A 22,231-nucleotide genomic window follows, 5' to 3' on the forward strand; every position below is an offset into this window, starting at 1 on the left:
TTCCTTACACCATTATTATCTATTGTGTGAGCACTCTGCACAACAGTTACTCAAGTTTAATTGAAACCTTGTTGGCTTCCTATCCCAGGTGGTGGTGAACCATCTCACAAAATGCTGTGCATACGCCTTCCCAGATAGTATCACATAATGCCATCATCGCACCATCGCAACGTAGTAACTACAGCATGCAAAATAACTTATTTCTCCTAGAACTTAAAAGGGCACTAGTTAAAATCCAAGAATGAAGCTTGACAATAAGCCAGTGAAAAACTTTACCTGCAACTGCAATATAAAAAAGGCTTCCATTAATTCAATGAACACAAATAACACAACATTTCAGAAGTATCATGACTTAAAAACCCTATGGTACTGATGTGTAACAAGCTTTTTCTATCTTTAAAATTACTAGATCCCTAAAAATTTTACTAGTGATACAAGCATAGCTCTAAAAGAAACACATAAATCACACCCCTACATAATTTGAGCTTAGTATCTAAAGACACTGATAGCTCTGAAAATATCACAAAATCGTGTTGAAAAAGATGCATTTAGGTACTAGAACATACACAGTATATTAAGTATGTCATATGAAATACATTCTGAGGATACTTACAAACCTTAAAATATCACTAATACTGATGAGTTATTTTTCCACTAGTTTTTAACTTCTGTTTTCAAATAGCAGAACAAAAAAAATACACTTTATCACCAGGACAAATAAACACACCTTTTAAAAAAAAAAAGCTATGCGAAAATCACAATTAACTTAAACAGATGCACGTGTTAAGAAATAACTGGTTTGCACAGTGAAAGAAAATTCTGACAGATAAATTCAACATTCTGTTAAATGTTATTCACAGGTGTCCTCTGTGACCTGTACTACTTACTTTACCTCTCTTTCAATCTTCTCATGTGTAAAACATGAAGGAGGATTGTGAGAAATAATTAATGTTTGCAAAGAGCTTTGAGATCCTTGGATATAAAAACAGAGGGAAAGCATGTTTAAAAGCACCAGTATACTTTTTTTTTTTTTCAATGTGACATAATTAACTTTTATCACAAAAACCTTGAAAGTTTAGTAATACAAGATCAAGCAATAAAACTCCTAAAAAAACAATCTTAAGCGCTAAGCATACTCAGTTATTCCAAAGGAAACACTATCAAAAGGAAAGGACATGGTTCTCACCAATTTCAAGTATGCGTTTATGTAGAGGTATAGCAGCAAGAAAGGGTTCATCTTTACAGGACTGTATGTGAGTTCCAGCCAAGTCAGAGTTGGCAGCCAAAATGCGGGCACTTTCTTCATTAAGATTAACACCAGCCATAGAGGGAACATCACTGACGTCATCATCATCTCTATGATAATAAAACAAACAGACAAAATAATTCTGCATGTGGTACATTCATTTTGTGATTAGCTGCTTTGCAAGAAGTCATCATCATTGCAACATGCCCGGTGGCTGGGCCAACTTGAGCACAACCACCAAGTTCTGTTTTCATAGAACATATTCTAGATTCAGAAATAACTATTTCTTTGATCACATTAGGAAAACTTTGGAAGCAGAACAATCTGTCTGTACCAGAAGGTGTGACTGAAGTGTCCTTTCTTCACCTGAGAGTCAGTAATATTAATGAAACCAGGATGGTCAGGCAATGATCACCATTAAAGACACAGCATTTGGCTATTCTTTTTATGCTGAAAACTAGAAGTAAAATAATAAATAAAAACTCCACAGACATTAAAAGGAAAAATATGAATTTGGAATACTGCATTATTTCACAAATTCCTATCAAAATGGACACCAATAGTCAGGAAAGATTCTTTGACCACAATGAATTCTTGGGTAAATTTGGGTTCCAAGCGTGGTTTCAATGTGCACTGGTACTTTCCATGGCAACATACAAAAATTAGCTAAATATGTCAAGTAGTCTTAGAAAAATTAGATGCTATCATCTTCTCAAATACAATTTGAGAAGATGATAGCAGGACTTCACTTGTTTGCCCTGCAGTAGCCTTCCTAACAGCTTGAGGAAGTACACTGACAAATCTGAGTTTCCATACCTGTATCTCCCAAGCATCTTTTACCTCTATGAGGTATGACTGATAATTGCGGAAATAACCATCTGTTTTTCAGCACATTCTGTTTAGGACTGTTACTGACATGAACACTATTTCAGCATATTCTAGAAGCAATTACACAACTATAGAGACTATAAACATGAAAAGACTCACATACATCCAAGTCCAGACTCCACCTACTGCATAAAGCAAACAAATAAAAGCTTAATTTGAAAGATTTAAAAACCCAAAACATTACACAGATGCAATCCCAGAATATTTTCTGTCACTTGTTACAAGTTCAATGCCTACAGTCAAAACCAAAGCTACAAGTAAGGTCTGAGGACAGAATGAGATAAATCTAGAAATCTATTATCTGTCCCCTTCTACACTTTGATATCTGCACTAGAGCAGCCCATTCTGGTGGAAGACTTCTATGTTTTCTTAGAGAATGGATTTCTTCAAGAAGGGACTTCTGTTCATATAAACCTGGATAAGTGTGCTTAACAATTGAGGCAAAAAATGGAAAATTTTTCAATGATTGCCAGAAAAATGCTACACAAACGAGCTTTTATTATTTCCCATGAGTACTAAGCATATGATTTCTTCTCTGTGAAATTCCTTAGGACAATATCACAAAATTGATCTTCCAACTTGACAGTTTTCATGAGGAGTCTAAAGGATTTTCACTTTCACATTTCCCATAGTATGTGTATGATACTCATAGGAGGGACACAGGAACTGCCATGGAGAAACTGGGCTCCTACGCATTCAGCGCATGGATGACCAAAAAAACTCTTCCACCTTGTCCAACCAGTTGTGAAACTGTCCCCAAATACCACAGCTGATAAATGTACTTGGCCACATAGCAATTAACAATGATTTAAATATTTCAGTGACGAGTTAAAAGATTCTAGCTATAAATGAAAAACAGGAACTAAAGCTGAAGAAAGGGGGAAAACTAAGATTTTGGGAGGTTAAAAACCTCAGCGCTCAAAACAGAAAAAGCATCACCCACCCAAAGTAACCTACCCAGGAGTCACAAGGTCCAAATCCATCAGGCCTTTTAAACAGCAGCAAAACCAAATACAGTTAAAAGGAAGTTCTCATAAATCAGACTTAAAACTATGTAAGATATAAGAAGCCACTGGAAAAAAGAATTAAGCCCAGAGCTTCACCTTCTTCAAGCAAACATCCATAAAAAAAAAATCAAGATAGCACTCTTGACTTCAAGAAAACAATTTTAAAAAGTTTATACTGACCTCTACTTTTACTTAATAGCAGAGAAATACAATCTATCTTGTACCTTCCTTTTGTTTAGCATTTTCACTGTTCCAATTTTAATTCCTAGTATAGGTCTGAGAACATATTATAAATAAACAAATATTGCCTGAAATAAACCCACACAATTAATTTCAGCACAAACCAGGATTCCAATGAAATTACCAAAAATCAATGCAACTGCACTTATAATGATCATTACTAACTGCTGGAAAGAATAATCTTCTTCCATCTTAAATTAGCAATCTAATGCAAGTACATTTATTTTTTTAAAATGTTACATGGAAAATAAATATGTTTTAAGCATAGTTGGGACTAAAATTTTTTCAGTCTAAAGGGAAAAACTATCAATATGTTCTTTTCAACTTTGAGGAACTTCACCATGAGTAAAAGCTTGGATTTGGATACTGAAACACACACACACACACACACACACACACATTTACATATTAAGAGGGCTGGCATTCTTTCAAAACTGTTTCCTATAAAAGTCAACTTTTAAGTCCAGTTGAGTTTCCAGAAGTCATCCTGTGGAACAAAGATGCCATCCAGTGGTCGTCTAGATTGATGATTAATGTCTATCTTTCCCTTTTCATCCCAGAACAGTATTTAACAATTTCATGTTTCTTGGTGTATATTACTGTGCTCATACTAATTACATTGTCTCAGTAATTATTTCTAGTTTTTTTACTAGATTAAATTCCGAGTCTTATGGGATAATTCTAACATCCTGACATACATGCTATTTTTAAAACAGCATGGTTTCTCAAACTCCTTCCAAACACAAGCTGCATCTTAAAATAGTCTGAGCTGAGCTCTTCCTCCTGCATTCAACCTCCTGTAACATACCTCCCCCCTCTCTTCTTCATTAAAAAGATTTGTGCAATTACAAAAAATAATCTTACCTGAAAATAAGAAAAAACAAAGTATTCGCACAGTTGTCCATAACACATTAAGAATGGTTCTGTCTGCTTCTTGCCTCATTGCGCATGTAATGCCACTGAGCCTTATTCAATACAGTTAGGAAGTGGGAGGATAATACAAGAGTACAAACACCATATCTCCATCCTTGAAGATATGTAGACTGGCCAGTCCCTGATCTAACCAAACCTGCTCCAAGTCAGAAGTTAGACTAGTTGACCCCCCAAGGTCCCTTCCATCTGAAACTATTGTTACCTAATAAAAGGGAGAAAAAATGTTTCCACTAGTTCTTTATATTGGCCACAGTCTGAACTGTGGCTAAGTTGACAGTTTGCTACTTTCATTGTTGTCAATGGTAGATTATGTCAGTATGTTCATTTCTCTGGACTACAGAAACCTCTTACAGTACAAGTGCAAGCCTGGATCTCTATTGTAAACTAAACAAAAAAATATAAAAAAAATTCAAATTTGCATCCTCAAATACTAACAGAGTTGAAAGTTCAACTAGGTGGAGTATGTCTAGAGCTCTCTGAAGAATTCAGCAACAACAAACTTTAATCTCAAAAAGTGACAGTAATTCATTAATACAACAACTTTATGTTACAGAAGTTCTGGGTTGAAAACTCTGCTTCATAAACCAGCTACTACAATATCCAGTAGAGTTCATTAATAAATATTGACATTAAAGGTTAAGCTGTAATTTGCAAAATTCCTCATTGCTTTTATGTAATTCTTTCTTCTATTTTCCACAGTCCAGAACAGAGGAAACTGAAAATAACAAAGTTCACATTTCCATTTCTAGTGACCAAGATTTTGCTCACAAAAGTGAAAAGCTCAAGTAAGTTATTTTAAAGAAAGCAGAATATAAAATAATGAAACAAATATGCAATAATAAAACACTAAGGGCAAAATAAATTTATACATAACACAACTATTTTTCAAAATTCTTGCTTTGCTTTAGATGCTGGTTTGCCTTCTGGCTAAAAACACATTCTTCACACACGCTGGGAATGCTGAGGAAAACTAGTCAGCATTCAGAGGATTAATACAGATTTCCAGCTCTGTGCCTTCAGGCTTAATAGTCAGACATCTATTTGTCCTCAGGAGAGGTTAGGGGTTGAAATGCAAATATGCAAACAACTGAATTCTTTGTTATGATATCAAGAAAAAGCTTGATATTTGCTGCTGTTTAATAAATCCTTGAAATTTTATGGACTTATTTAAATGCAGCTTTGTGTTTTACTATTTTGAAGGAGAAAACAATGTAAGGAAACAAACACATTCATTCTGACTAAAATTTGTTCTCTAGAGGAAAAATGACATACACCCTTGACAGCTTATTTACCAAACTCACTAAAGATTTATTGATTTATCAATCAGCGCCTTGAGCATTTGCTTCTCCCCAAGGGAAAATTAACAATTCCAGCTAACCTAATATATTCTATGTATAAACTAAGTGAATGCAAGAATCAATCCTGGCACGGTTTACAACATCCAGTTAAAAAAAATGCTGTCCCTTTTGGTATATGTAAAATTGAAAGCTGTACTAACGAAGAATAAATGTTCATGTTGCTTACAAACATAAAAAATACTTATTAAGACAGTACAATTGAACCCAACAGACATTTTAAATCATTTAAATACTCAGTGGGAGGCAAAAGCATTGGAAAATAAAAAATTGAATGATTTTGCTTCTAGATTAATACTAAGTACTACCACTATTAGTTGCAACGCTGACATGCCTCAAAGCAGAGCTGTTTCAAAGAGCTACAAATTCTCTTCTACTTCACCTGCAAAAGCATAAGCCTGAAAATTAATTACTAGTTTGATGATGTCAGAGCAACATAAGAGATACAGAATATGAAAATCTAAGAACACTTTGTCATGTAACAAAGAAAGAAAATGTTTAAACACAAATAAAACGTACTTTCATCAGTGGAAAAAAAAATTATGGTAGCATAAGCAAAATGCAGTAAACATAAGACTAGCTTTTCACTACAAAAAGTGAAAATATCAAAATACACATTAAAAAAACCTCTGAAGTACAAAAGAGCTGGTGTAGCAACTCAATGCATCAATGCTACTGTGCTGAACCTTTGCAGCACCTGGTTAGTACAGGGACCCACAGAATGCCCCAACCTCTGCTACTGAAGAGTAAGCACGTGAAGAATATATACAATGATGTCTTCTCTTTACAACCAGGAAAACAACCCTACACACAGTCACAAACACACACCAAAAAAACCCAAACAAACAAGCAAACAAACAAAGCAAAAAAACAAACCAAACAAAAAAAACCCCACAAACAAACAGCAAAAAAAAAAAACAACAACCCAAAACTGAAAAAAAAAACCAAAAACACAAAACCCACTAACAAACCCGTATAGTATATTCTCTATGCTGATAAGGGCATAGCTGCAGAAGCTTAAGGACAGGACACCTTCTCGTCACGATACATTCCATATGAATGTTAGAATCTGATAGCATGAAACCACCCATTATTTTTTAAAAACTTCATACACATGATTCCCTTTACCAGAAGTTTTATTATAACCCACAGAACTGAAGGCTTTACTAAACATTAAAAAGTGCATTTAGGGAAAAATCCTCAAGATATGTTGTGACCCCCTCCTTCTTTTTAAAATAGAACTAAGTAAGCAAGTTGTCACCCAATAATAGTAAGAAAAGTCAGGAATTATTGTAAAACACTGCCCTCTGGTGTTAAGCCAATTCTAAATTCTATTTTATATTTAAGATCACCCCCCAAGCACACCCCACCCCACCCCCCATCCTCCGCATTTTTCTCTTGTTATTTTTTATTTTTTTACCTGAAAGAACCACCTCCAGGGTCATTCAGCTTGTTTTTCTGATTTGCAGAGACCTGAACACCAAAGCCCCCAGGACTTTTGCTGGCTTGTATTGTTGGTGCCTTCCCTACTGTGCCTGAAAAACACCAAGCAATGTTATTATGAGCTGTCTTAGGCAATTTACATCAAAGAACCTTCTGTCCAGGAACTAAATTTAACTGTCTGTAAATTGCAAACAAAGGAAGTTATTATTTTTAAAGATTACACTGCTGAAGAAGAACAATTTAAAAAAAAAATTTACATTAACATTACAGTTTGTTCAATATTTATAAGATACTGGGGACTCCAAAACTGAAAACCATTTGCCATAACTGGTTACAATACACATAATGGCTATAAGTGTGTTTGCAATTGCCATTAAACCACTTTTCTAGCTAATCTGCACAGAATAAAGAAGCAGAATTTGAAATGGTGTTGATACAGACGATTTAAGTCACTCAGGGGATTAACTATGCCTTTTACATTTTTTATATAGTCATTGTTCTTGGTTACAGTGAAACGCATGTATTTTCAGAGTTGAAAGCATTAAATATTTTAGAATATTTCATGTTGTATGTAAAGGAAAAGACACTTTTGTAAAATTTGACACAAACTGGAAGTAAAACTGGGCTTTCTAAACGAGCCAGGCTGTGGTGGACCATTCAGCTTCTTGTGACAGTAAATTAAAAAATTTATACTAATTCCTCTCTGATATTCAAGGCCAGGTTGGACAGAGCCTTGGGTGACATGGTTTAGTGCGAGGTGTCCCTGCCCATGGCAGGGGGGTTGGAACTTGATGATCTTAAGGTCCTTTCCAACCCTAACCATTCTACGGTTCTATGATTCTAATACCTAATAAAATTTGTGTTGCTAGTTAGAAAAATCAACAGACCCGTATTATTACTATTAAAAACATTTCATCAGTATACAAATGAAAAAGGAGTGATAAATGGAACTTTTGGAGTAAGCCCTCCTTTACTACTTAAACATGTTTACTTGGGTTGTATTTTATATTTCCTTCAATCCCACCTGTGTTTTGGCATGTGAAAATAATTAATTCAAGTCTGCTTAACTTAAAAGATCTCACCTTCTTTTCAATCGATTTTATTGAGCGTTACATACACATAGTACTTAAGACTCTGAGAGGATATGAGGTTATTTCTACACATCTGTAACTCAACTGCATATAAATGACATGCTATGAACCTTAGTAGAGCTGCATTACTTTTCTTTCAGGAATTATAAAAACCTGAAATGTATTACCCAAACAAATCCTTGTGAGAACACTTCTTTGCTAAAACAAGTGTTAGCTTTGAATGAGTCCAGCATTACTTTCTTTTATTTTGAAGTCTTCATCAACTTCAACATATGATCATAAAGCTAAACTGATCTAACAGTATTTGTTCAGTTCTTCAATCTGGATAAATCAACCGTTGTGTGGACTCTCAGCATTAGCAAATACAAAACAAGATTTAGGACCTGAGGCTCCAAGCCTGGGGAACAACAAATATTTTGTCATCAGAATATTCAGAGTCCATGAGATGTCATAGATAGCATTAGTTCATGGACAGGACAGTTCATCTATCTATTTAAGATTAACTAATTGAAAGGTACGTGAACAGTACTAAGTGAACTGGAAGAAATAATAGAATAATAAAAATTAGCAGATCTCTGCTTTCTACAACTAACATCAAGGAGATTAAAAGTGTGTTAACCTTGAAAATTATTGCGGTGGCAAAATTAAGGTAACAGTGGAATTAACTCCTCCAGAATCACAACTACATTCCTTTAGAACTAGTATTAACAGTTTGTTTTCTACAGATGATATGATAAATTTTGGTAAAAAAAAAAGAAAAAACAAAAACAGGTACAGCAAGAGATCAGTTAGTTAGCTTCCTGGTGTCAAGAAAAGAGTATGTCTACACTGGATATGGAAAAATAAGTCTCACTTTCTTTCACCCCATGTATATGTACTTCCACTCAAATGGATCTGCTAAAGCAAATATAAGTTTTGGGGTGACATAGAAGCTTTCTGGTTTAAATCACAAATCACCTGTGGGCCTAGATAGTTCATGTGATTGGTAATGACATACAGAGTCTTTCACCACTGCATCCTTGTTTCAAAACTTTTAGTAGCAAGATTTAGAGAAATAAGCCCAAATTTAGGAGCTTAGTTGTATTTCGGCACAGGTTAAATAGCTGCAATGAATATGCTGGGTAATTATTCCATGGCTCAATTCTCCCATTCATAAGGTACAATTCACCTTACTATTATACTGACAAGTGATCTGATAAAGGAGCGTGAATTTTTCTGGATGTAACTATAGTGTCACTTTCCCCAGTGTGGAAGTAATTTTATTAATATCAGAGTCCTTAAAGCCTGTTTATTTGTACAACTGCTTTAAAAAGCGTTATACTCTGTTCACATAGATGCATTAATATTAAGACACAATACACTAGGAGGTTCACTCCAATCTGAGAAGGAAAATGCACCATTTGGTGGAAGGTGGCTCAATTCTGGTGTAACTAAAATCACACTCCACCGAATTATACTACTTTATTTTTCTATATAGACCATATCCTATTACTATTTACTTCCTTCTATAGGAACGCCTAGGCCAGTATACAACATCATTATACTGGTGTTTAACACAAAGTGTTAGCAATAAATAAATAATAAATATATAAAGTTTTAACAATGTATCAAGATCAAAATAATCTGGTATCTGACCGTATGCCGTAGCGGCATTTCTTAAGAGTTGCAAGCACACAGACAGACTTTTCACCAGACAGGCTGCAGGATGGGCAGTTTTAGAATGGGATGTTTTCTAAATTCTTGTGTAATTAAAAGAACATAGTGGTGAGCTTAAACAAGCCTGCAACTAGGAATATGCTCATCTGAAAGCAGGGGTTTGCATGAATTTGCCTTTATGAACCATTGTCTTCTTTAAGTCAGACTGCCAACTAAGTTACATTTTGTTGGCTGATCAATTGTTATTATGAATAAATTTGTATTCCAAAACTAGTGTTTAGAAAGCAGATGCCAGTATCATGCAAATTCTTGGCACATTGTTGACTTTCACAACTCAGAGGCTGAACAAGCACAGAAATTAAATCAGCCTTCAATCTCAGACACATTAGTCAGAAGTGGAAGTTCACGCTATAAGATGTTGAATACCTTTCGTGTTAATAAAGTCAGGACATGAGTATCAGTGCTATCAAGTATCTGGCAACTTTAATGGCATTTCTTCCTAACTTGGAAAAACAGCCTACAAGATTACAGCAACAGTTTGGTCTCCATGTCCATTCAACCTTTGGATTCTCTGAAGAGAACAGCAGAACATCAACTGCTGTTAACTGGTTTTGATGCTTTCTTTTCCAAGAGGACAGAGAAGACCAAGCAGTTAAGTCAAATAGGCAGGAACACGTTTTGTGAGTTTAAACGAGTTTGATTTCTGAGTATCTAAATATGACAAGCTCTGTATTCCATTACAAACCCTGAATCATCTAAATGCCCACACCCAAAAGGATACTTGCACACGTGATCAGGAAAAAAAAAGACCAAGCCTAGTAGGTCTAGTGGTGGAAAGAAACAAATGGTTATTTATTAGAAAGTAAGAAGGCTTCAAGAACCCTCTTAGAAAGTGGGATGTATAAGCCAGGCATTAATTCACCTGCGCAGAGAGATATGAGGAACTTGCACTCAAGCCACTCCTCTTGCTCCCCTGGCTGATCATGGCATGTCAGTTTGCTGCATTTGGGGGTTGAGAAATTTCTCTGGAGTTCCTATCTTGACCTCTGTAGCTGCAAACACAGTGACTATCATGTTCTGCTTCAGCAGTAAGTTAGAAGTAGGGTGATTACACCAAGGCATCTTCTAGGTTCAGGGATAAAACAAACTGATTTCTTTCTTGGCCCAGAGTTACAAGCTTAGGACAATAATTGTGACATTTTTCAAGAACCTTCCATGAACAACTGCTGAGCAAAGGACTAAGCATGTGAGTTCCAAAACATTTAGCTGTGTTGGTCTGAAATACCTTGAAACTGCATAGCAAAAACATGCATTCCTCAGCCAGCATGAATAAAAAAATATATGTCAAGCCTGCCAATGTCAACACTTTAAAATTTTCCCATGCTACTAGTTTGTATTTACAATGAAATTCATACAAAGGTAACAATCTCACTAAAACATTTAAACCCATACCTTGTGGTCTAATGGTCTGAGTTATTACCACTGGCATCCTAATCTGGGTAGTCTGGCAAGCAGGGGTTCGTTTCACAGTTTGAGCAGATGTTGACTGGATAATCTGCTATTATTAAAAAAAAGTATACTTATATTATACTCTTTATACACAAACACACACAACGTAAATACACTAATACCTGTAATTACTAATATAAGCATGTGGATCTCTAAAAGCACAACCAGCGAGTGACAAAAGTCATATTCATGTAATGCATGTGGTTGTGTGTGTGTGTATATACCTATTTTGTCATTATGCCTTAAAAAAAAAAAAATCATACTCGACACAAATGTCATGTCACAACCTTCATCAAAAATCTATTTCAAAGTAAATATTAAAGTTTAGACTTTTTTCTTCGCAAGTTTTACTAGGAAGAAAAACATTTTTGTAGAAGAAAATCCTGCAACAAGTTTAGTGGTTTCCACCTACAATCATGAGGCCTTTCACTATATAGCTACACTTTAAAAAAAAAAATATTAAAAGTAAATTCAAAAATATTATGGGTTCTGAAGTCAGATATGCGCAAGAAAGAAAACAATGTTTTGTAGCAATCATGTACTATTCATCTTTTAAATGTTAACTGGTTAAACTCAAGGTTTCACTTACTACTAAGCCAAGTTCTGAAGCCCTTACCCAAAACTGAAACTGGGTTAGAAACTTATAATTTGACCCATAAACAAATTAAATCAAAAAGAAAAAGTCCATAAGGGCTACGTGTAAGCAACAGCAAAATGTATGTTCATGAAATCAAGGACAAGGTAGGCATGCATGTAACAAACAGAGGAGTCTAAAAGATGCGTGAATGCTTCAGAGCTGGAAAAAGAAGTCCATACATAAACTTGGAAACAAAATATGGGCAAATAAAATAACCACAGCTCAGGTATGACAACTTGAGAAGTCATCTGCTCTTCAGTCACAACCGTGTTAATGTGTCTGCTGTTCCCAAGTTACAGGTATCAGTCTCATATCCACAGGGTGCAGTATTCCCTCATAGAGCACAACATGCCACACAACACATGGCTACTTGAAGCAAACAGGAACCACTACCCCTTTGTTCAGCACCAGTTGGCATTATTCTTACAAATTATATCTAAAACTGTACTATTAGCTGAATAATGAATGGCCACATCTCTGACTTGCAAGTATGCTATGGAGAAAGGAAAGGAGAAACAGCATTTTTAAATGAGATGTAAAAATAGAGAATAAACAGGCTATGGAATAAATAAGAAATTGTTCCATCAGCAGGAACTACAGCTCCCATGAGGAGAGGGTGAAAACTACAAACAAGAAAACAGTAATGAGGGAACAAGACCTGTGATGTTGTCTGGAGAAAAAGAAAAAAAACAAACCCAAACCAAACAAACAGGGCCATTCTGAAGTTACAAAATTGCATCCTGTACATCCTAAAATACAGCAGTTTAAGTCTTAATAAACCTGTGGATGTAGAAGTATTAGCAATAGCTACCTTGTAGAAAGAGAAAAAGGGAAAAAATTATTAAGGAGTGAGCTTTAACTACAGACAAGGAGAATGTACTAAGCACAAAAACGGAGCAAATGGATGTCAATTTACTTGTTCAAGACAGGCAGTAAGTATATAGTGACATTCTGAGAGGAAAGAGTGAAGTAGCTACCATGCTTAAAACAGGAAAGAAATAGAGGTGGCAAGTAAAAATGAGGGGAAAGTGGAATTTGACTGCATTTTGATGCACAGGAAACATGTACAAGTGTACATATACATGTACTTTCAATAAGTAAAGAGGTAGAACAGCCTGCAGAAAACAACCAAAAAAAAAAACCCAACCCAAAACATTGGTACAAAACCCAAGGAGAATGTTGCCACTTTCATAGTAATTTTTTGGGTGAGTTTTCAGAGAATAGTGAAGAAAAGCAGCCACACCTTAACTGGGCAGAAGCCAGGGCAAAAAGGAGATGTGTGCGACCTGTGGATAGAATTACTATCTGGTATTACAACAATCGTCTGTGATTTCATTTTTTTTCCCCTGTGAAGCAAGCAACTTCTACAGTTCAGAATCAAGTTCTATTTCACGTGTTCAATATTCCCATGTGAATGCCCTAAAAGATTACCCACTAACACCATAAAAGACAGAACAGCATTTAACCATTTTAAGATTACATAAATAATGTTAATTATTTCCTTGCTATCAAACACATTCGAAACTGTCCTTTGGTAAGTACGAGGACTTCAACATATGTAGAAGTGCTGCAAGTATAGAAAATGACTGAAAAATAACTTTTCCAAGGGGCACAGATCAAAATCATCATCTTAAATTTCATACAGAAACCAATCAGCAACAAGTGTATACTCTCTAAAAGGAAAAACAGCACCTGAACTCAGAGCAACATTTTACACTAACTTATATTCCAGTTTCTATGCCGTTTTAAGATACCTTTCAACACAGATGTCATCTTCAGAACTGGAAGTGATTAAGGAATAAACATTAGCAATTTGTTTCTGAAATAGAATGTGTAACCTTCCTTGGCAGCAAACAAGGAACATAGTTGTGATGTTGATGATGAAACAATTACTTGACTGTGCATTAAAATTTATAAACAACCTAAACCACTCTTCATCAATTAAAATAATTCTATCTGTTCTAACTCTCTTGTCTATTTTGCTAACAGCATAAACATATTATTATGTCCTTAACTCAGCATGAAAAGTATAGACAACAAACAAGGTACTAGCAAGCTAGTCTGGGAGATTGTTAACTAACTATATTATTTCATATTTCTCACATCTTAAAATCACACACAATGCGTGTACCCCATTTATTGCTGTCTCTTGATACGCTGAATCGATGCTAAATGCCCAGATGATCCATTCATGAGGACAAATTTACTAACCCAGCCTGACCTAGAAGATTCAGAAGTGGATGTTTTAGTATGCTGAGGTTATCAGAGATTACTTCAGAAAAGGGAAGATCTTATTGCTGTCTGCAACCACCTCATGGGAAGATGTAGGGAAGACAGAGCCAGCCTCTCTCAGAGATGCAAAGCAGAAGGATGGGACACAATGGGCAAAAGTTGAAATATGGGAAATTTCAATTTAATGTAAGGAAAAAAAAAGATTTACCACAAGGGTGGGCAAGCACTGGAACAGGTTGCCCAGAAAGGCTGTGTAATGTCATCTTGAATATGCTTCAAAACATGACTGGTCAAGGCCGTGGGCAACATGCTAACCAGTAAAGAGAAGGCTGGACTAGACACCTCCAGTAGTCCTTTCCAGCCTTTTATGACTACATCCGTAGCCATATTATCAATGATCTTACAGAAGTGCTGAGTCAGAAAAAGTAACAAGACAGACTACCTTCAAAGTTTACAGAAACTGTTAATCGGTACATCTCCACTAAGTAGAAGGGAAGCCATTTTCATTATTTCCACCACTGAAGACAAGCACAACAGCAGAACAGTAACAACAAAGTTACAGAAAACAGGAAAAGATTTAATCTGATTTAGCCATTGAAAAATTGGAATATAGTAAAACTACCAAACAATATTATGATCAAGACAGTACTGAGACAGCAAGTACTGTCATATATCTCTTCCTTTCATTCCTCTTCATTTATCAATCAAAAGTTGAAGAACATCTCCTAGACTGATGCACTTCGGAGCTCTTCAAGGAACACACTAAAGCAGGAAAGTCATGGCACTGCTTCTCTGACTGCAATATGTGAAAAGCTATGTCAAGTTTTATTCTATGAAATAACACTTTTATGCATAAACAGTGCACATTTCTCACAACAAAGTATTCTCTCCTTTTTTATTTCATCTCTGCAACTCTCCTGTTAACCATCACCTTTCCATTTCACTAGGCACGTTCACATTTTTTTCACCATTTGCCTGCTCAGCCAGACAAGTTCCTTTTCTAACTTTCTGAACGCTTCAGACTACTACTCTGTCTGTTGCTAAAGTTAACTTTTATTTTCACATCTGTAAAAAGATGTTTATACAATGGTGTTTCCACAAAACAAGACGACTTACAAAGATGAGAAAAGGGTATGTCACACTCCTGATAACCAGAATAACTAAGTGGTGACAGCTGAAGTACTCGTTTTCCTTAAGGCCCTTCTTTAAAAGTATTCAGTAACTACATGAGAATAAAGTAACAGTGATCTCTGATCCCAGTCTCAAGCCAAAAGGTGATGATCATACTATGACAGATGTGAATCTTCTACCATATGTGTTATTGCAGGACAAAGAACAAATTACAGATAAGAATGAAGGCCACTAATTAACAGCACAATTGACCAGCAAATTTAGGCTGAGAAAGAATTTAGCCAAAGCACAGAAAATGTATAAAAACAGAAAGACTGATAATTTCTGTTATCTTTCTCTTATGCAAACAGGAGATACTAAATAAAACTGAAAGCTACTACCTTCAGAGCAATGAAAGGAAAAATCGTTTGGGACAATTAGACCAGAACTCACTGCTGAAGTTTTCGAGGACAAGGATTTTTCAAGTCTTCAACAATCTAAATGCTGCTTTACCAATGCAGATGCCCCAACAATATGCTTCCCCTTACTTAACAAGGGGTGCAATATCAGCCTAACTCAATTACAACAAATCATACCTTGCAACAGAACAGAAACTTTTGCAAAGTAAAAAACAAACAAGAACAACAAAACAAACAAAAAAAGAACAAAAAGACAAAAAAAAAATTTGGAAAATATATCCCTTGACAAACTTTTTTTTTTTGCTCACTTGAAAGAAAAAGTACTGTGGAAGGAAGAAACAAGCCACTTGTAAACATACAAAATTCAGAATGGCTATGGTCTGATATGACATTTATCTTCACTCATGAGTAAACACTTGCTAACTCACTTGTGGCTATGCCATTTGTGATTTATCAGACTACTCACTCCTGAAGATAAATGTCATATCAAACCTTAGCTGTCATGTAATCTGGCAGCATTAACTTACAATGTTCAGGCTTATGGGCTTAGATTTCATATTTAGCATTGGTTACCATGCTGTAATAGTAACAGTTACTATTTTTCAACAGTGCCTCGAAATTTGCATAAGAAAAAAAACAACAACCAAAACCAGAAAGATATGGGCTTTCTTAAAACTCAGCATTTTTTTTAATGTTAATATGACAATACTGTTCCATTGAATATATGTTTTCAAAGAAGCCATGAAGAAAAATAAGACCAGAAGCCACTGGATCACTTATACCACCTGCTCTAAGGAGTAGGTTTGAATCTTATGATTCAATTCTTCCTACATTATTTCACCAGGTCTAATTTTGAACCTTTTCAGTGATGCCTGTTTCATCACTGCCTTTGGGAGCCTGATCTACCATCTAATGATCTGTCTTTCTGTAAGGATATTTCACTTTATAGCCAGCCTAAACCCTACTTTGCTTAATTATATCCTGTTATTCATATTTACACTCTCTCAGACCACTCTAAATAATTCATTGATATCCTTTGATGTTTAAACTCTTATTTGTAAATGGTTTTTATGTTTCTTTTAGTCAGCATTTGACCAAGTTACATGGGTTTAAGTCTCTTAATCTTTTCTTTCAGTCTTTGCTTTCAAGTCTGCCCTTTAATTACCATCCTTTGTTACTTATTTCCAAACAGCATTCTTTGCCAATATACTCCTTGTATTAAGGTACAGCCCACAAATTTCTGAAAGTAAAGTCCATGATAACTAAGAAATACAACCTAGTTAGTTCTAGGCTGTCTTTCAAATAGGCATACAATTTGTCAAATACAGGCTTTGCTCCTGTCAGTAGATCTCAGACACCTACTGTTCAACAGCCATTTTTACTTAAATTTTATTGTACACCAAATTCTAAGTCATCAAATAAATCTTTATTAGTTCATTATTAGAAACTACTTCTTTTATCCAAATGGCCATATTTTACTCTTTTACTCCTAAGCTGTCTTGCATACAGGACAAGAAGAAAATTATTTCCTGTATGTCACTAAAAAGTGTACAAATTATAATCATTTAAGCTTCAATAGAGAATTAAAAAGCAGAGCAGAACATCCCCATATAATACAATGCTTATTCCGCTTTTGTGTCCTGTCTCCAAACTCCATTACTTTTGGGAGCCTCCAACCACTATGACAGTCTCTGAAAAAGCAATAGTAAACATTTTAGCAATTACTTTTCCAATGTAACTTGGACGATAGCGAAACTTCCCCTCCAGACTCTGTGCACAATTTACTGCAGCAAATGTACAGATGTATTTCTACACATCTTTCCAAATCCCAGATCTGCCTAAATCTTTATATTGCCTTGCATATAATTAAATTCTTTTTAATTAAGATGGGTCACTTTCAATTTCTTACTGTTTCTTTGTCATTTACATTTAATAATTGGCTTCACCCCCAGCAGTACTTTCTCCTTACAATGCAGTGTCAACTCTCTATATAAAGTGCTCATTGATCTCCATTACTCATTGGTCTACTTCAACACATTTAATAGAGAATATCTCTCATTCATAGGAATTTTGCCTGCTGTAACAGCCAGAACAAAACAGGTAATGTCTACATATACAAGGCTATCTAGAGCTCCTGCACCCTAAGAATGACAACTAAGATAAACTTTGAATGCTGCTCTTAGAACAATTTAAAAAAAATGATTGCTGGCTTATCTCACTAACATCTCATCAATAAAATATTAGCCTAAGATTATTCCCTTTTTCCCTAGCTAGCAGTAGTTACCAGTACTAACACTATCTAGCTTTTTAAAGCATAGCTTTTTCAGTTTTGGAACATAATTCTAGTACTTTACAAGCCAGATAAATAAAATAGTCTCCTCGTTTGTATCTACTAGCATTATATATTTTAATGCTGGTCTCCTCTGTGCAATCTACACTGTGTGCTAAACAGCATACACAGAATTCCCATGTTGTAAGATACCTCCATTTAACTGGAAGAAGTATCACCATATCTGACCCCTTTGTAAAAGAGAAAGTGAAAACAAATGAACAACTAACAGATGCCCCACATTTTTAAAGAAACTAGACTCCTGTAAGGTGGCTGGTATAGAAGGATCTATATTCCAAACCAGGCTTGCCCTTCTGCAGCTGGACAGTTTGCAAAGCCAGCTGGAACTCTCTCCAGTGAGCTTCAGGCTTGGAAAGTCTGGAGCTCAGCCAGTTTCCTCAATCAGTGCTGGCCACCCCTAGGCAAGCCAGCTGTAATCTTCCTCTTCCGGACAAGTCCCAGGCAAGATGGCCAGCAGCTCTTCACTATGCTCTGATTTTGAGGAGCACAAAGAAGTGTAAAGAGTGTGATCAGTTTCACTACAAAAAAGTCAATACTTAGGAACAATTACTACTGCAATATAGAGATGCTGCTAGGTTTTCTGCTTGGCACCCGAGTTGATGGTGGTTGTGGTGTATAAGATTTTTTTCTTATGCAGTAGATCTTACTGCCTGATGCTGCTTTTGTCTGTATAGAATTAATCTGAAGGCCATTAAGAAGTGATTGGTTAAATGTAATGTTTGGTTCAATTAACTAATTACTGATAAATTGAAAGCAAATACTGAACAACAGTTTTGCAATAAAACAATAAATTACAATTTTTAAGTTATTTGCTCCTCCCTAAATATTTTCTAGAAAACAAATAGTATTAAGCATAGGTTTGCTCCATGCAGTTTGCTACCTTCTGAAAAATGCAGTGATCATTTCATGCACCCAATAAGATGGAAAAAAAAAATAAAAAAATCAATCCTAGACCTATGACTTCCTACAGACACACAAACAACTCCTTTTGCCCATGAGATCAATCTTGACAATACACTATTTTAGCAGTTTTCAGCTCCTTCATATTGCACAGGTATGTCAAATAAGATGACAGAGCGACTCTTCATATTGCTAATCTCTACCACAGTAAACATCATGATTGCTTGCTTTGAGCAAGCACTGTCGTGAGAGAGACACAAGTGTCTTTCCCATAAATTTGACTTTATCCTGCTCAAAAATATTCCACAAGAACTGGAACAGTAAAAATTCTTGTGGACTTACTAAAACATTTTTATTCTATGTCAGTGTTTGGCAAAAGGTGGGGTGCAATCAGCAAAGCAGGTATAAGAGTGTTTATATTGGGCTGCGAAACACTGGGAAAAGCTGTGTTACCCAGCAGTAGGTTAGTCCTAAGATTGTTGCATAAAGTAAGTCTATGCTTAGTGGCCGTTAACATTTATACTTTCAAGAAACCTGTCAGCTGCTCTGAGAAACTGCCTTCCCCAGAAAAAGGGGTAATTTTTACATCTACTGCCTGTAATTGCAACCTGTTCCTGCTCCCTACCTTGAAGAACCAAAGTTATTGTCAATTCAGTCTTACACAGACGTAACTGAACAGAGACTAACAAAGATAAATCATAAAGAAGTCAAAGAAAGCCTAAAAAACTCTATTCTAATTAATGCAACAGTCCAGTAGAGGTAGGGAGAACCCGTCTTAGAAAAAGACAGACTGCAAGTGGCTGAACAAAAAGCAGCCAAGGTAAGGTACAAAACAGCCAAATGTCTGTGTACTACAAAAGCCAGAGTCAGAAGTCTAAGCACGTAAGATGTTCTTACACATTCAAACCATGCTCACTAAAGGATGGTAAAATTATATTAATTTCATTTTAAAGCTAGTAATTTAGCTTCTAGAAAGTATTTGTAAGCTTCAAAAGACATGGCTTTGCTGGTGTAGGCATTTAGATTGTGCACTGCTACTTTTAAATTAAAGTAAAAGAAATATTTCTCTCTTCACACACCCTACAAATTATTTACATCCTTTACAGAGCTTATAAGCTCAAAGACAGATCACTGTAAGGTTTTACATTATCATATGTGCATTTCTGAATCATGGTAATATGATTCAGACAAATTTTTGCCAACCTGATACACCTTCTTGAACTTGTCAATTTGATTTTGAAATCTAAGTCAAATATTTCATTCATACATACATGGAAACCACGGACAAAACTCTTACATCTGTGCCTGAAGGATGATAATGCCTATGTAAAATTAAGGCCTTGTAAAAATCTTAAACCTATTTTAATTACCACTGTAAACACACATGCAAGATCCTATGTAACAGCAGGATAAATTCACCACACTGAATGAGTAACTGACTGTAAAGTTGCCTTATTGATAGTGCCTTCAAAATAATACTCTAGAATGTACAACAGTACCATATTTCAGTAAATAACAAAGTACAGCACTATTTCTAAAAATTCTGGTACAGTACAGCTATTCTTCTACAATATTTTATAACTATGTGTAGAGGAATTTAAAATAAGAATTTTTATGCAGATGAATCTAAACAAAGCAGCATATCTAATGACATAGTAAAAATTATACCCATCTGCAAGTCTTGAAAAGCTTTCTGTTCTACATTTGTAACTAACTCACATTCCACTGTGCTCATATAACAATCACTGTATCCCAGACAAGAGCATAGTTTCTTGTATTTAAGCTATGCCAATAACATTGCCTGAACTAAGTTCACATACATGTGTACTGCCATAAAATGACGAACTACTAAATATCACTGAATGATACAAACAAAAAAGTATTTTCCAAAACAAGCTGCAATAAAAATAACACTGAAAATTGCTATTCAGCTTAAGAAATTCTCTTTTATACTATAGTACCTACCAGTTGTGAACTCTGATTTGACTGTACCACCTTAACCTGAGGAGGCTGCACTGTATTTGATACAGAGACTGTGCAAACGTTGTTTGGTTGCCTTATTCCCATTGTCTGTGTGGTGACAACAGAGGAAATGCTTCCAGAGGCAGACTGAGGTATAACTTGTGACAGCTTGGTTTGTTGAAGTGACTGCTGAGACGGCTGTCCTTGCAAAACTGAATGTTGACTATTCAGTAAAGATTGTCTCAGTGCAGGTAGACTTTTCTAAAAACAGAAGAAAGTTTATGAAATACCAAATTTAGCATGCAGACCAAAAAATACTTTGAAATTTGCTGTAAACATAATAAAAAGAATGCAGCTTGCTTTCCCATTTTACTATTGGCCTATTCATCAAAAAGAAGATTGAGCATATCTTGTAAGAGGCAGGAATCAATTCAGACTTTTAATAAGCTTTCAATTTAGATTTTGCAACCTGTCAATTTTGATGTGCCCTAACTCCACCATAGCCATAAAACAGAACACTCGCCTCCCCAAACTATCTAGAACTTGTAGCTTAGGTCTTTGGAAGGGTAACAAATTGAAACAGAAAAGGCAGAACTATAAGAACAGCCCCAGTCCCACTGCATGCTAGAAGAAGTAAGCTGCACCAATTTACTTCTGACATGCCTCGAGTACCTAGAACAAGATGATACAACTGCTGATGCCTTACAGCAATAGCTGTTTACTGTATTTTTACTGATCTAATGTATTCTGACTGGATTAGAAAAATGTACTATTGTATGCTTCATGTTCAGACCAGTTCAAGCAAAAACAGTTCTAAAAAGCTATACTGTACCTTCACAAACAAACTTTTTACTTTTTAAGTAGCGGTTTTACTTTTGAAGTGCTCCCCCCAGGCAGCTGTAGAATGCAAGTGTGTTTATCCCAAGCTACAGTTCTTTCTAAACTTCTAGTATTTATTTAAAAACTTAATGCCTTTCTGTTGCCAAGAAAGAACTTCAAAGAAAGGAAACAAGTTAAAACTTATCATGATTCTATAAATGACTGCAGTGTCACAGCAGGAAAAGGCACAAATAAGGGTTAATAATAACTCAAAAAAACACAAGCAGAGGGCGAGAGTTCTGACGAAAAGTTGAAGGGGAAAAAAAAAAAAAATAGTATCTGCCCTAAACTGAGAAGCTCTGGACTAGAAGAAAAATGTTTCTAGAATTACAGTTGTGGTTTTGTTGGGGCATAATTAAACATATTTTGTATGT

General features: G+C 35.4%; 1 protein-coding gene across 5 annotated transcripts in view; it reads right to left on the reverse strand.

Annotated features, from left to right (window-relative positions):
- The window catches only part of LOC130594358 (transcription initiation factor TFIID subunit 4-like), a 149,317-nt gene that overhangs the window by 105,792 nt on the left and 21,294 nt on the right, over positions 1-22,231 (reverse strand). For 4 of the 5 annotated variants that reach the window (XR_008971066.1, XM_057400195.1, XM_057400197.1 and 1 more), the window contains exons 7-10: positions 20,982-21,239; positions 11,312-11,417; positions 7,090-7,204; positions 1,187-1,356 (exon numbers count right to left, since the gene is read on the reverse strand). Coding sequence is in view for 4 of the 5 variants with exons in the window: in XM_057400195.1 (XP_057256178.1) it covers positions 1,187-1,356; positions 7,090-7,204; positions 11,312-11,417; positions 20,982-21,239 (649 nt within the window). In the remaining variant the exon portion in view is untranslated. The remainder of the gene's footprint in view (positions 1-1,186; positions 1,357-7,089; positions 7,205-11,311; positions 11,418-20,981; positions 21,240-22,231) is intronic. The other variant, XM_057400196.1, reaches the window with a different exon arrangement.

This window comes from Pezoporus wallicus, unplaced genomic scaffold (assembly GCF_028554395.1).
Source record: "Pezoporus wallicus isolate ANWC-B61680 ecotype Strahan unplaced genomic scaffold, APGP_CSIRO_Pwel_v1 contig_447, whole genome shotgun sequence".
Taxonomy (NCBI): domain Eukaryota; kingdom Metazoa; phylum Chordata; class Aves; order Psittaciformes; family Psittacidae; genus Pezoporus; species Pezoporus wallicus.